This window comes from Bombus flavifrons, chromosome 6, assembly GCF_040668555.2.
Source record: "Bombus flavifrons isolate JBK064 chromosome 6, iyBomFlav1_principal, whole genome shotgun sequence".
Classification (NCBI taxonomy): Eukaryota; Metazoa; Arthropoda; class Insecta; order Hymenoptera; family Apidae; genus Bombus; species Bombus flavifrons.
Genome location: NC_138447.1, coordinates 2,947,398 through 2,961,672, shown reverse-complemented (window position 1 = coordinate 2,961,672; position 14,275 = coordinate 2,947,398). Strand labels below are relative to the sequence as shown.

At 40.9% G+C, this 14,275-nt stretch overlaps 1 protein-coding gene and 1 long non-coding RNA gene across 15 annotated transcripts in view; one reads left to right on the top strand and one right to left on the bottom strand.

Moving 5' to 3' along the window:
* LOC138181119 (box A-binding factor) overlaps nucleotides 1-13,751 on the top strand; it is a 310,196-nt gene extending 296,445 nt beyond the window's left edge. For 12 of the 14 annotated variants that reach the window (XM_069115697.1, XM_069115696.1, XM_069115695.1 and 9 more), the window contains 6 exons: nucleotides 1,304-1,544; nucleotides 6,439-6,633; nucleotides 7,187-7,249; nucleotides 7,703-7,971; nucleotides 10,226-10,443; nucleotides 10,912-13,751. In XM_069115697.1, the coding sequence (XP_068971798.1) occupies nucleotides 1,304-1,544; nucleotides 6,439-6,633; nucleotides 7,187-7,249; nucleotides 7,703-7,971; nucleotides 10,226-10,443; nucleotides 10,912-11,187 (1,262 nt within the window). In that variant the 3' untranslated portion in view covers nucleotides 11,188-13,751. Of the gene's footprint in view, nucleotides 1-1,303; nucleotides 1,545-4,233; nucleotides 4,641-6,438; nucleotides 6,634-7,186; nucleotides 7,250-7,702; nucleotides 7,972-8,973; nucleotides 9,020-10,225; nucleotides 10,444-10,911 lie in introns of those variants that run through there. The other 2 variants (XM_069115707.1, XM_069115708.1) reach the window with 2 other exon arrangements.
* LOC138181125 (uncharacterized) lies at nucleotides 5,013-12,219 on the bottom strand. Its single transcript, XR_011173444.1, has 3 exons — nucleotides 12,133-12,219; nucleotides 11,976-12,057; nucleotides 5,013-5,146 (listed from the first exon to the last, which is right to left on the bottom strand). It is a non-coding gene; the product is annotated as an uncharacterized LOC138181125 (long non-coding RNA).
* Nucleotides 13,752-14,275: the final 524 nt, after the last annotated feature.

Genomic DNA, 14,275 nt, shown 5'->3' with positions numbered 1-14,275 from the left:
GCTCGACGCCCTCGGGGGTCGGACGGGAGAGGAACCGAACGAGAGAGCGATACGCGGTTACAACCGTCGAATAAAAATTCGCCAGAACAGTACATGACTGCCATAATAGGCACCTATGGCCCCGACTCTCATTTTCCTCGGTCTCTCTGTGCCTTGGCATTCCAAACCTACAGCAGCCCATTTCCCTCGTCCCTGTCGTCGTTTCTCCTGCTCTCGCTGTGTATACCCGCCCCTTTCCTCCTTCTCTCATCCTCTTTCGCCGGCGTGGATGTGCACCAAACCGGCACCCTTCCTACCGGACCACCTCCCTGTGGCGGTACACGACCATTGTTAATTATCAATATTTCGCGTACACGTAGCCGGCAAAAGTCCGGCGCGGCCAATATTGTGCGGACTCTGACGCTGGGGAGTAGTTATTGAAATTGAAATATTCGAGCACACAGCCGGCATGTCGAGTTCATTCGTTCGTTCGGCGTCGTCGTGTTCGCGCGTCGTCCACGTTGCCCGTACACCGACGCTCTTCGTCCGTCGGCTATTTGCACTGCAGACGAAATGAATTCTTGCCGGTAAATAAACGCGTAGATTTTACAACGGTTAATCAAGCGACGCGTCGACCTTAACGGACGGTTTCGACCTTTGCGCCACCAAACCTTTGTCCTGCCGCTTTCGATTGCTTCATCCCCTTCTTTTTCTTTTCCGTATTTTCTCGTTTTCTTTTATCTTTATTTTTGTATCGTGGTTCTTTTGTTTCCACGGTGAAAGAGTGACTTCTTTATTTACTTCATTACTGCATCTCGTTGCCTGTCAAGAGATTACGTAGGAATGAGGCGGAGATTTCATAAAATTGAAATTCGCCATGCGTCTTCTTCACCAAAGCGGAGCATTCGCGCACGTGTTCACGTATTCGCGTTGCTCCAGTTTTTAGACCGCACCGTGTTTCTTTATTGTACGTTTTCACCGAACGCTGTTGGTTTGATATATGTATATATATCCGAACTGCAAGTTTGACAAGTATCCGCGTAGCTTTATAAATATTTCCAAGTTTTAAAATATACCTCTATACCGAAAAGTGAATAAAGAATGGTAAATATGTGGGGAATGAATTGAATATTAACTTCGTTTAAACTAAAACCTTTTATTTGAATTAAAACTTTTATTATTAAACGACACTAGGATGTAATAGGGATTTTTTATCTTTCAAATTTCATATTTATGTTTATAAAACATTTTATATACAATATTCTATTGTAATAATGAATCCTTCATTCGACAAGATTATATTATAAATATTTGTTACTTTCAGGTTATGGACCGATGAGCCCGCACCCCGGATACGGAATGACAGGCGTTCAACCGGAATACCCTGGGAACACGTATACCCCTTACCCCACCGCAGGCTACAATTGTGGTGGAACTTATCCTGGAGGTCCCGTAACTTCCGGTTACCAAATCCCAGCTGGCTACACGCCGACACCTTGCTATAGTATGCCACCTCCGCAGCACACAGTCGGACCTCTCGATAAACCTACGGGTAAAGACGATAGGTAAGGAATTCGACGATCTATGTATTTTCCTTCCAAAATAATACCGCGTTCGTGAGAAGATGTAGGACGTTTCTGGTTCATCGGAAACTCGATACTGCCATCCTTAGAGAGAGAGAGAGAGAGAATATCGAAATATTATTATTAATTAGTATTTTAACGTTTTCTCTGTTATTTTAATTAAATTCACATAAATTCAAATAAGTAATATATGACACTAAGAAACTTAGCATTTCAAATTAAGATTTTTAATTTTAACTTCTGAAGATTCCTGATCTTTATTATAATTGATTTGACTTCTTAAGGAAATTGATGATTGATTTTTTTATTACTATTATCCTCAAAGTAAGAGCTTCAGTAAACTAGATACTGTGCAATCCAATAAATCTATCTAAATTATACTAAATATAAATATAGATTTATATAAATCTATACTAAATTAAAATTAATTACTCAGAGAAGTCCTGTAGTCCTGATCGTTGTAAAAATTGATCTCATTCAGTAGAGTGGGACGATACAAGATCAGACCACAATGGAACGTCCCATTCTGGTGGTACCCGCGTTGTCCAATGAACCGGAGGAACGTCCATGCGTCTAATAAACGTGCATGCGAGCATCGCACATTTTGGTACTTGCCTTGCGGAAAGGGTCGCGCGAATCTCTCTCGCGAATGTATACGTATATTCGCGGCTGAAAAGGCACAGAAGGCAAAATCGGTTGGTGGCGGTGGCGGCCACTAACGGCGCAGAAGGAGGCGGAGATCGCGCATACCTACCTCCATTTTGTTAATTAAAGTAATTACTCTTCGTACTGAAAGTGCCAACCTTATTCTAATTGACGTAAAGCTCGGCGGTACAGTGGAGAAGGCGCGGTTCGGCGCATAAGGAGAGGAGGTGGAACGAGAGGCTGCTGGAAGGGGAGCCGCCAAGGGTGAATAAGGTCGAAAGAGGAGGTGGGGTATAATCAGTTGCCACCGCACTGGATTATGGGGCGAGACCTGCGTCGTCCCATCGAGGTTAGACCCTTGAAATGCACCTCGGATACCTCGGGCAACACTGGTTTCCTCTCTTTTCTAATCTCCGCCCATGCCCTGGAATTCCGCGCGTCCGTTCGACAACGTTACCCAAATTCTACTAGTGTGTTCTCGTTTATATATTAAGGGGTAGATCGTGGAAAAGTTGGAGAAATCATATTTAAATTAAGCGTTCTAAAATAGTCGTCTACGGTTTGGATATGTAGGCACCTAGAATGCTCCGAAATTGCAAACTCATACAAATATTACATTCTTTTTTTAATTTTTTTTAATAAAAAGTAGTTCTTTTAAACATAATTATATGTAGTCAACCTTTTTTCAACAGTTTCGCGTATAGAACACTTTAGTAGTTGCAGTCTTGTAAAAAATATTTTATTAGTTTTAATGATTAATACGGCAATTTTTATACATTACATAAATTTATAGTGTACTAGGAATTTAATATCCGCAGTAAATTCATTTGTATAACGATAAACTAGGAAGGAAAGAAGCGCCATTCGTTCTCGAATTTCCGACTTTACTAATACTTATTATACAATTCTCATTATGTCCTAATCGTATCATCTTATGAATCGTAATCTTGTCAGAGACTCGTCATCCCTTCAAAACGCACGAAATCATACGAAACAATAAAAAATGAAGTTCATATCATTCTAAGACATGCTTTCAAGAGCAATTACCTCGCTCCCCTCCATAGACAATCTTCGATTCGTAATAGAACTCGTAATAGAAGAACGAACGAATAACGGAAACGCGACTTATGAAGGTCGTTGGTATGAAGACAGAGAAGGTTGGTGGTTAGACGGAGCCTGGGAAAATACACAAGGCAGAGCATTCGGGGCGTACCGGTGAATTGCACTCAAGTCCGCATCCGTCGGCTCGGTTGGTCGGCAATATCGCGGCTACTCAAGGGCCATCGAGGTTTTCGAGGCTTCTCATAGCCCAGCGGTAGTTCGTTCATCTACGAAACTACGAGGAGACGAGAGAAAAAAGCAGAAGCAAACCGCTCTCTCGTGCTCTGATCCGCATATATTCCTTCCGCCTCCTGCTCCTGCTGTTGCTGCGCCTCGTCCTTTCTCCACCGACCGGATGCCGAACTTTTCGGAATATTTTTTCTCTCTCTCATATGTCGCTATGACACCCGCTGTCCGTGCACGGCAACCTCCCTCTCGCCCTGGCCGAGAAGGAAAAGTTGCGGAGCGCAATAAAACTTTCCGGTTGCTATCCCAGCTCTGTAACGACGCGACGCAGCGATTGCGTTCCAGCCACGCTCGTACCCTGGATGCCTGGAGCAGTGTTATTTCAACTGAGCTTTCGAGATTAAAAATCTTCTATCGTTTATTATCTTCGTTGTTATATGTGTGAAATTTTAATTGGGTTTGACGATAATAAGTGAGGATTCAGAGGAAAAGTGGTAAAAGTGACGATATCTTTATTTTAAAAAAGATTGTGTTGATCCAGACAAACATGATCTTTTCCACTTTTCCATTGGGTTCCTCGAACATGTTCTCCATTTATGATTCAATATGGGACTATGCGCTGGCATCCATTGTGCGACGTAGTAAGCGAACGCGTATGAAAGAGTTATTAGGTGCAGGCATACGAGAGACGAGTGATCGCGTTGGGAGTGTCTTATAGTGTTGATGTTGTTCGGTGCAGTATGAATATGAGGCGGCACTCGTTGAATTTCGTGCCTCGGCCCGCCCCTCGTGGTCGCGATGGCAAGGAGCTGATACAGTGCCCCACGTCGTCCTGTGATGGCATGGGTCATGTCTCGGGAAACTACGCTACCCACAGAAGGCAAGGCAGCATTGACATTGACACTGACATTTTACATTCGACGACGTCATCCGATTATGTATAATTTATATATTGATATAGCGATGCAGCACGCACGCACGCACGCTCCACATATCATACACACACATAAATACATATATACACATATTCATACATATAGGAACCTTGCTACACAATTATTCCCCTGGTTCTCCTATTGAATCGATCCAACGTAAAAATTCCTTGATAGTAGTTCGATTCCTGTTAAAGTACTTGGCATCCTATAGAACACACGCGTAAAGTCACACATATCGACATCCTTAAAACACATTCAAACATTGAAAGCGATTTCTCACGAAAATGCGAAAATTACATGGATGGGTTTTTTGCATCAATGCATATTGGTGGTCCGTGGCGTAGTGGCTTCTTAAGTGTTTTGTGACACTATATCATTTTTATCTAGAACATTCCTCCACCCCTAACTTCCTTGCTAAACCGGTCTTGTACTCCTTACTCGATATTGCTGTTACCATATTATACGTGTGAACACCCGTTTGATATAAATAGCTATTTTTACAAATCATTTTATTTCTTTTTATTTTCATTCCACGGTCTTTCTTCTCTTTATATATCCTTTCTTCTTCCCCAATATAGTTTCTCTTTGCGTACCTTTTTCACGTACGTAATTCCTCCACACCCCATTTGCCTTATCGTACGATATACTATAACCAAAGTGTGTAGATGAGTTTCATGTTGAATGAAGCACCACTTGCTCCCTGTTTCGACCCGACCCCTACGAAAAGGGATGGCAAAATCATTAAGACGATCGCCGGTGAAGAGCAGCTTCGTGCTCGTGCAAAGATACGATGCTTCCACCAGTTTGTCTTGAGCTCTAACTGTAATTAATATTCATTTTCATATACGCATTTAAATATATATATATATATATATATATAAATATATATTATACGATCACCGAACCCGCCCGTTTAAAAACCGCTTCGCCAGCCTCGAGTGGGCAGCTTCGTAGCGAACTGTTGCCAATGACCATGTCAGAGCAGAACCGTAAGGAATAGAAAAATGTGAGAGAAAATAAAATATAACGATAATTGTAACAGTCACAAAGGTGCACCGTATCCGGAAGCGTGTTGCACGATTGTTTAATTATAATCGTTTAATTATAAACACAGAGAAAGACAATTGGCAATTGACGAGTTTCACTGGGGTCAGGTGTGAGTGTGCTCCCTGCTCTCCTTTTCAGTGTTCCTAGAGTAAGGCCAACCTTGTATTGACATGAACTTAAAACGCGATCGATCGATACGAGCGACACCTCATGAGTGATCCAACTGGAACACGGCGTTGCCATTTGCATGCTATCATATGTGTATATAATTATGAATCGTTGATTGCCCGTTTCGACTGCGAGTCCACCATTCACCCAATAGATCCGAGGGAAAAGAACCTGTTGGAATCAATACGATATCATTCAAAGTCATGTTTCGAGAGAGAATGGAAACGTGTTATTTCACGACACGAGCCTTAAACCTTCATGTTCAATGTCTTCGTTCGAACTGGACGCAAGGCAAGTTGTCCAAGATTGAATCGCGCTGAAGGCTGCTTCTTTTATAAAACCATTATTAATATGTAAGCAGTCCGTGTGGATGATCTCGGTGAGCAGAATTGTCTTGCTCCTTTGACGAATAATAAATAACAATAGGAAATTATAATGCAATAGAACTAACATTTGTCGAACGATGCTTTGTAATCTCATCGAGATCTTCTCTTAAATCGTTTAATAGTACCTGAGTATCATATCTGGTACCTGGACGTAAGTACTCGAGACTTCTTGGCAACGTCGCGTAAATTGCATGCGATGTGTTGCTGAAGCCATCGTTGGATGTTTCTGAGGTGTGCGTTCGTGATCCTGACCATGGGGATTCCTGCGCTGCTTATTCATTCTACCTGATATATAATGAATAAAACAAGATTGTTAAAACGTTCTCTAACGAAGTGGAAGTAGCGCAAAATCGTCATGGTATATGTAGACCAAGTTTAAAAGAGCAGAAATTTTTGTTTCCTTTACAGCTTATCTGGTTGTCCGCGAGCCGATCGTTCCCAGATCCAAGCACATTCTCAAGAGCTCAAATGTCCCACACCAGGATGCGACGGTTCGGGACATGTGACCGGCAACTATTCATCTCACAGAAGTTTGTCCGGTTGTCCAAGGGCTAACAAACCGAAAAGCAAGCCCCGAGATGGACAGGATTCGGAACCACTAAGGTTTGTATCATTCACATTCTACTAATCCCCCAACACTTCAAAATCGAACCAATCCTTCGATCTCTAAAACTTTAAACTAAAACTTTCAAATTTCCATATTGAATCGTTTTCTATGAAAATCATTGCAAGTAATCACTGCTCTGAAACTAACACTGAATCAGTGCAATTCACTTCCATAAATTTGATAAAGATTAGTGAGAAAGATAGAATGGGTTTAATTGAGTGAGCTTCTAGTCTCTTGCGAACTCTGCAACTTGTGTTATACATAATCACGATCCCAATTTGCGTTTTCACCATGTTCGCACGTTACACGCAGCTACGTGGATATCTTGCTGACCGCATTGCACGTGCTAAGATCCGCTACCAGACCGAAAAGGTCGTCCCCATCCCTTTCAACGCGGTGTCCCTTAAACCCTATTCGCTTCCTAACGCAAAGACGAAGACGCTGACTAATAACCAGCGGTTTCCGCTCGTTTCATGCTCGCTCTCTCTATTTCTCTGTGGATGGATTATATGGTGTTGGTAATGGTGGTGTTGGCATTTCGTGCTACAGATGTCCCATCCCCGGTTGCGACGGCTCTGGCCATGCCACTGGCAAATTCTTGTCGCATCGCAGGTAAGATTTCCTCGCTATTTTTTTGGAAGACCAAATATTGTAATTATGACTTACTAAAAGCTTTCAAAAGAAACTTTCTCAAAATTGAGCGTTTGAAATAGTACTCATAATTTTAAGAAAATGCAAGGCTCGAGATAGCTTCGTTCCTATTATAAAGTATTTGCAAAAAAATTGATTAAAAAAGAATATATCTAATAAATTTTATTTCAATTTAGCCAGTTAACAGAAACTAGGCAGTTTGACTAAGATTAACGTAGCAGATCGAATTCGAACGAATTACCTTTAACCAATACTTTGTCCAAGTTACATTTTTGTTCGGTGGTAATGTCTCGAACTGATTTTGTTCTTCTGCCACAAAAAAGATTGGCATTTCTTATCTTCCTTATTTTCAGTAAGAGGGTGCTTTCTATGAAACGACATGTCCCTAATTGCGATAACAACGACTTGTTGCAGCGCATCGGGCTGCCCCATTGCAAACAGGAACAAGATGCGTGTATTAGAATCGGGAGGTACGGTGGAGCAGCACAAAGCAGCGGTGGCCGCGGCGACAGCGATGAAGTTTGAGGGTGTGAACTGTCCCACGCCGGGCTGTGACGGAATCGGTCATATAAACGGATCGTTCTCCACTCACAGATCTCTGTCTGGTTGTCCGATAGCCGGTCACGCGGTAAAGAAGCCAAAGTTCGAAGACATGTCGACCATGTACAGCAAAGGAATCACCGGTGAGGATCAAGCTGCCTCAGATGTCGTTCATGTCTTCGATTATCGATGCGTGTCGTTATTAATCGAAGAATAAAAAGCAAAAAAGAAAAAAGAAAAGGAAAGCAGATCGGTTGGCTCTTCGTGAACGAGTCGTCGACAATTGATACATATTACGAATTGAAATGTTCGCTGTAAATTCGAGATATCTCATTCACGTCGAGCTAATATTGCGACATGTGATTGCCTACTACAGTGAGTAGAAGCAAAAAATTGTAGAGTAGGCATGATTATTACAAGTTTGTCTTTTTATTCTTTTCTCGCGCTGTACTCGTCCAATATAATTTCTTTTTCTTTTCTTTTTATTGACTTTCATATTAGATGATATTTGGAAAAATATTCGGAATAATATATGGAATTAGTAACTTTGGACGAGTCGAGGGCAAAAAATTGTGACAAAATTCTGAACGTTTATTTGTAAACTTGTGCATATATGACCTTATACTTGATCCTATGCTACGCTATACTCTACTCTTCACGCAATGATGTGCTGTCATACCAACAAGAGTAACCTCCGTCCTTTTTCCCGCCCACTTCTGTCTACCTGTATATTCAGTTACTTTTTTGGTCGTTTCTACTTAAATTTTACGTTTTCGTTTTCGCCACCCTTTTTCTCCGTGATATTGGTATTCAGGTGTTTTCGAGATATTTTTTTTGGTTCTGTTCTTTTTTATATTCTTCCACGAGAAAACAGAGACGCACGGAATTTGTTGACCAACGACAACAGAAAAAAAAGAAAAGAAAGAAAGAAACACCTGAACTGGACACCTCAACATCCACTGTGTCACTTTGCTTCTTCCAATTACGAATTTGGCCCCCGTGAAATCCTATCTCCCACATTACTATGTGCAAGAACAAAGACAATTAGAAAAAAAGAAGCGAAAATGTAAAGACCAAAAAAAAGCAGCCGTATGTCATAATAATGAAAAATAATATATTCTGATTTATTCTGGGATCACGATCAGCTCCTTTCCTGTCATTGAGCTTTGAGGAGAACATTTACTTTTGAAGGTAAGGGACTGACGTACTCGCCATTTGTTTTCTATGTGTTTTCGGTGTTACATACAAGATCCACACACCAGTAATTTTACTTTTTACGAGATGACGTCCGAGTGTTGGCAGCAACATAAAGAAACAGAAAAGTACCTGCTATAGTTTCAATTAAATAATTTTCAATTCTTTTATGATATAACTGCAAGTTACGATGACGTTGCAAGATTAAAAGGCCAGCACTCGGTGTCTCCTATTTTTTTCTTCTATCTGGTATGATGGCACCTCACGCTACCCCTTGATCACCTTAACATCGTCCTCGATCATTCTGTTTTCCTGCGGCACTCCTGTCAGGTTCGTGCGTCTATTAATGAGTTAAACGCGTCACTCGTTTCATCGAAAGAACAAGTCGTCGCGTTTGCGAACTAGACGAGCTCTTTTCTCCATCACTTCAGCACGAACCACTCGCAGAAGAAACCGTACCGATTCCCATATTTCAGACAAATCCTCATGCAGCGACTTGGGATACTTTCTAGACTTATACCGCCTAGCAAGCGATCATTGTCGCGCGATAAGACGAACCTGCGATGTGATGATGCACTTGTTTTCCAAAAAAAGAAAAAAGATGCCAAAAAAAGAAAAAAGTAAAACAATGTAACCCGACCACAGACCAACCCAAATCGCTGTCCGAAGCTTTCCTGGCGCTACTTACATATATGCTCTCGCCACATTCTCACATTTTATTGTATATGAATCCCGCACACCTGTCAAGAACTACGTATGTAACTAGTAACATTTTTTCTCTGTAATATCAAGTCGCTTTTGTATGAAACTCGTGTGGACAGAGGTCTTTTTGAGAGTTTCGGTCAAGATCTTGGGTTGATCGGACTTTATCGACCTTCTTGGCTTCCGATGGTTTTCTCCAAGTAAACCTACGTTCTCGAGACTATCGACATCGTTATACACTGCTGACTATAAAACTATAAGTTAACTATAAGAAAGTAAAAGCAATGAAAATATTCACTTTACGTTGAATATCAATGGCTGTTTTATTACTTATGGCGCCCAGTGACATTAGCAGAAAAAATCAGTCGAACCAGTGTCTCGAGAATCAGGGTGAAAGCTGTTGGAAATCGGGAAAAGCGAAATAAAAGTATAAGAAAAAGAAAGAAAGAAAGAGGGAGATAGACAGGCTGTTAAAATGGACCGTGTATGCCCTATCTTCAGGAGTGGACACCAGTGGTCCGGCTCACGGGGGTGCGGTGGGTACGGGTCAGGGTAACACGAGTGGTAGCGGTACCGCCAGTGGCCAGAGCGAGGATCTCTACACACTGGAAGCCGAGATCACAGAGCTCCAGAGAGAAAACGCTCGGGTCGAATCGCAGGTGTTGCGCTTGCGCTCCGATATCACCGCCATGGAGAACCAACTGAAGCAAGGTGAAAAGGTCAGTACGCTTGTACTCAGTCGGTAATCGATTATTACCGTGCGCTGATAGAAATGCTAGAGGAGCTTCCGTCTGCCAGTTACATAGAATGCGATCCAATTAGGGCTAAATTCCATTTACAATGTTATTTTATCATCCATAATATTATTATGGATTTGAGTATCGTATATTTGAATATTAAACCTACTGTGATTGAGTAACACAGTATGGAATTAAAATTCGTGAAAATTTTAGGTTAGACAGTTCTTGTATCATTCTTTGTTAACGTAGATCTGCGCTGATCAGAGAGATTCCCTTTCCTCCGACGCTCAAAGTTGAAAATTCCAAATTCTGAAATTTCTAGTAGATAGCATTCATCTCGTTACAAATACTTAAATTTTCCTTCCTTTTTATTATTGTTGCGAAAGTGATCAAGTGTATATTTAACAAGCTGAATGTTTTGTAAAAAAAAGGTTCGTTTCTTCGTAGGAAACAACGGCGATTACTCAGCGAAGCAACAACCTGACCGAGTACTATCAATCGCTACGCGATAACATGATAACGTTGTTGGAGCACGTGCGAATACCGAACGCCCCGGGCGGACCGCAGGAGAAGATGGGCCACGAAAACTTCGACAGTTACCTGACGAAGCTGCAGACATTGTGCACCGCCGATGGTTATTGCGCGGACGAGGCAAACAGGCCGATATACGAGACGGTGAAGACCGCGCTGCAGGATTTCACGGTCCTACCGACACCCATCTGAGACCATCCTTAAAGCTCGACGATCGGATACAACGTGACACGAACGCGTTTCATGCGGTAACTTCGTTCTCGTTGTGATGATAAGGAAAAAAAATGCGATCATAACAGAGACACAGAAGTTCACGTGGTTTACCACAACGGAAAGACTATTCTGTGCAATGAAAATCGTGTGTCGGTAAACGAGCAACAAGAAAGACTTTCTTGATCGTATAATGAATTGTGTTATGACTCTCCATACTGAGAATGAGAAATCGAGAGGACTTTTTACCAATTATCAGGTGATCTGCTCGTGTACCAAAGGAAAACGGTGCTTTCGACTGTCGACTTAAAGACGGTAAATGTTCGACACAAGCCGATGACGACTGTATAGACTTGAGAGTAGTAAATGTTACAAAGAAAAACGGTATCTAAGGTATCATCTGATAACCACTCAGTGTGATCCCGCAGAACCGTACGGACTGACGTTGCTCATAGCGATATCTTTTGTATATAATGAAATTGTAGGACATAAGAATATCGTAAGGCCGAGGACCGCGAGGACTCGTAGGCATCGTGATTGTAAATAGGCGGCAGAGAAAGCATTTATATATATATATATCTATACATATATATATATATATATATATATATATATACATATACATATTATTCGAAGGAAACGTTAATGTCGTTATCACTCTTAAGTCATGTAAAGATAAAAATGGAGTTGGTGGAAGACACAAGGAGCACAAGTGCGAAAAACATAAATGATTAGCTTAAATGTATATCGAACAAACGTATTGCTCTTACCAGTGCATAACTGTTACTACCCGTTAAGCCATTAAACGTTTAAAAAGTAAACGAGAATGTGGAACCGCTATCGATGCTGCTTCTGCTAAAATGGAAAAATGGAAAAAAAAAAAGAAAAGAACCGACAGCTACTTATAAATTACTACTGCGTACTTACCGCTAGATATTATTATTACTACTATCGTCACTGTTACAACCACCGAGATTGTTTCTAGGACTAACCCAATCATTATTATTATTGCTACCACTACTCTTACTACTGTCTGATATAGGATATTAGCGATGAGTATACCGACGCATTTATATTATCAACGAGTCTACGAAACGGCGAAACACTTTGTCCATAGTGTGTACATAGTCGACAGAAAGAGATTACGAATATTATAATGAGAGTTCGGCGAGTACTGCTGATCCACTTGGCTAATTGTGCGTGAGATGATCGATGAGAGAAGATTCTGCGCGTGAAACCTCGATCTTGTAATAACGGTGCATGTACACACAGCCTGGTCGTTAATTGTCAAGATGTCAATCGCAAACACGGTGTACTTATCAAATTTCCAGGCGTTTAAAGGCGCGTCGAGGATCGACGAGCTCCATGAAAAGCGAGGACGATCCTTGATCCTCGTGCTCGTCGTGAATCGTCGACCAATCGAGTCGGGACGAAGGATACTCGTTCTTTTGTGCAATAGTTTCGAAACGTTGTGTGTTTGTTCCTTTCGTTGGAGAAATTTATTAGGATAAACAGATACGCGTACATAGTACCGTCGCATCTATGTGAATTGTTATTATTTTTGTTGATACATTTACGTCTGTCTACGTTGTAAGTTGGCGTTTTTAATGGATCGCAAAGCACGCGAGGAACCAAACGTGTAAATATCGATACGTTCCTGCGCGTATTGCGGTACGACGAATATCTTCTGCCTCTTGGGTGCTTAACGGTCGAAGGCTCGATGAAGAAAAGCAAATCTCTGACAATACACGTCGTCGAACCGGCAAACGAAGCGTTTCTGGTTTATTTCTCTGGCATCGATACGTATACGAGACGAACGAGGAAAAAAGTCGATGGCGACGTTCGCGTAAAATTATCTTTGACGTTTACCAAGTAACACATTGTATTACACGAGTACTAGTTTAAAACAAAGGATAGAAAGAAACGCGAGATAACCGGGATAGGCGAAGATATTTTCCGTGCAGCGCTTATTACTTTACAGACTGAAATAATTTCGTCACAGTAGAACGAGACAGTGTACATAAAAGTAAGAGAGAAGGGAGAATCTGGGAAGTAGAGTATAGGAGAATCAATTATTCGTCTATTTCGTGGACAGATGGGATGAAAGATACCGTGAGAAGAGGTATATACTTTAACCAAACACCGTGTAGTGAGAGTAATAATAAATTAAAAAATATAGCGATAGTCGGCCGACGATTACGATTAATCTTCGACGTTATCATTATTCTTGTCATTGTCATTATTATTACGATTATAATTACCATTGTCACTGTGATTAGATCTATTTTTTTGCTCAACACGAACCGCATACAGGCAGTGGGAAGGCAGACGAGCAACACGTTCACAATCAGTACGAGCTCGTTCTTCCCGGGAGTTACCATTTCGACGACATTATTGCTATTATTACCATTATTACCATTATTGTCGTTACGTTCTCGTCATTATTACGATTATTATTGTTGCCGTTGATAAAGTTGTACGAATATATAAGTTCAATGACATGCTTTAAGTAAGTATAAATGTTACTCCGATTGAATAAAGGGTATTTATCGATGAATCTTGGCTTATTCTTCATAGACAAGTCTTACAAACACAAAGTTCGGTGCTTTAAATCTTCACTTTCCACTTCTTACGACCAAAATTCGTTTTCCTTAGTCATGCCAGTCCGATACACAAATCTCACTTAATCAGAGTATGTGAATAATGTGGGAAGATAGAGCGGGATAGAGATCGTGGTGCTTGATATGTAACTTTTAAGATATTCGGTATGATAATTGAACTATTGGTTGTGGAATACATGATGTGGAATATGAAATACGATGTTATAGTACGTAGAAGATTTATATGTTCGATTTACTTCAAACAATTACTCACTTTCTGGTTTTACTGCGATTTCGGTACACTCATTCCGTTTTCTTCGAAAGCATGGATCTCTGCCAATATTGAGAATTAAACTTTAACACTTTATGGACATATTTTCAAGATGTCAAATTATAAAAAAAGAAAGAGAAAGATTAATTTTTTAGCCCGTCATACTAAGAAGACCTCTTAAGATTTATTCATATCGATT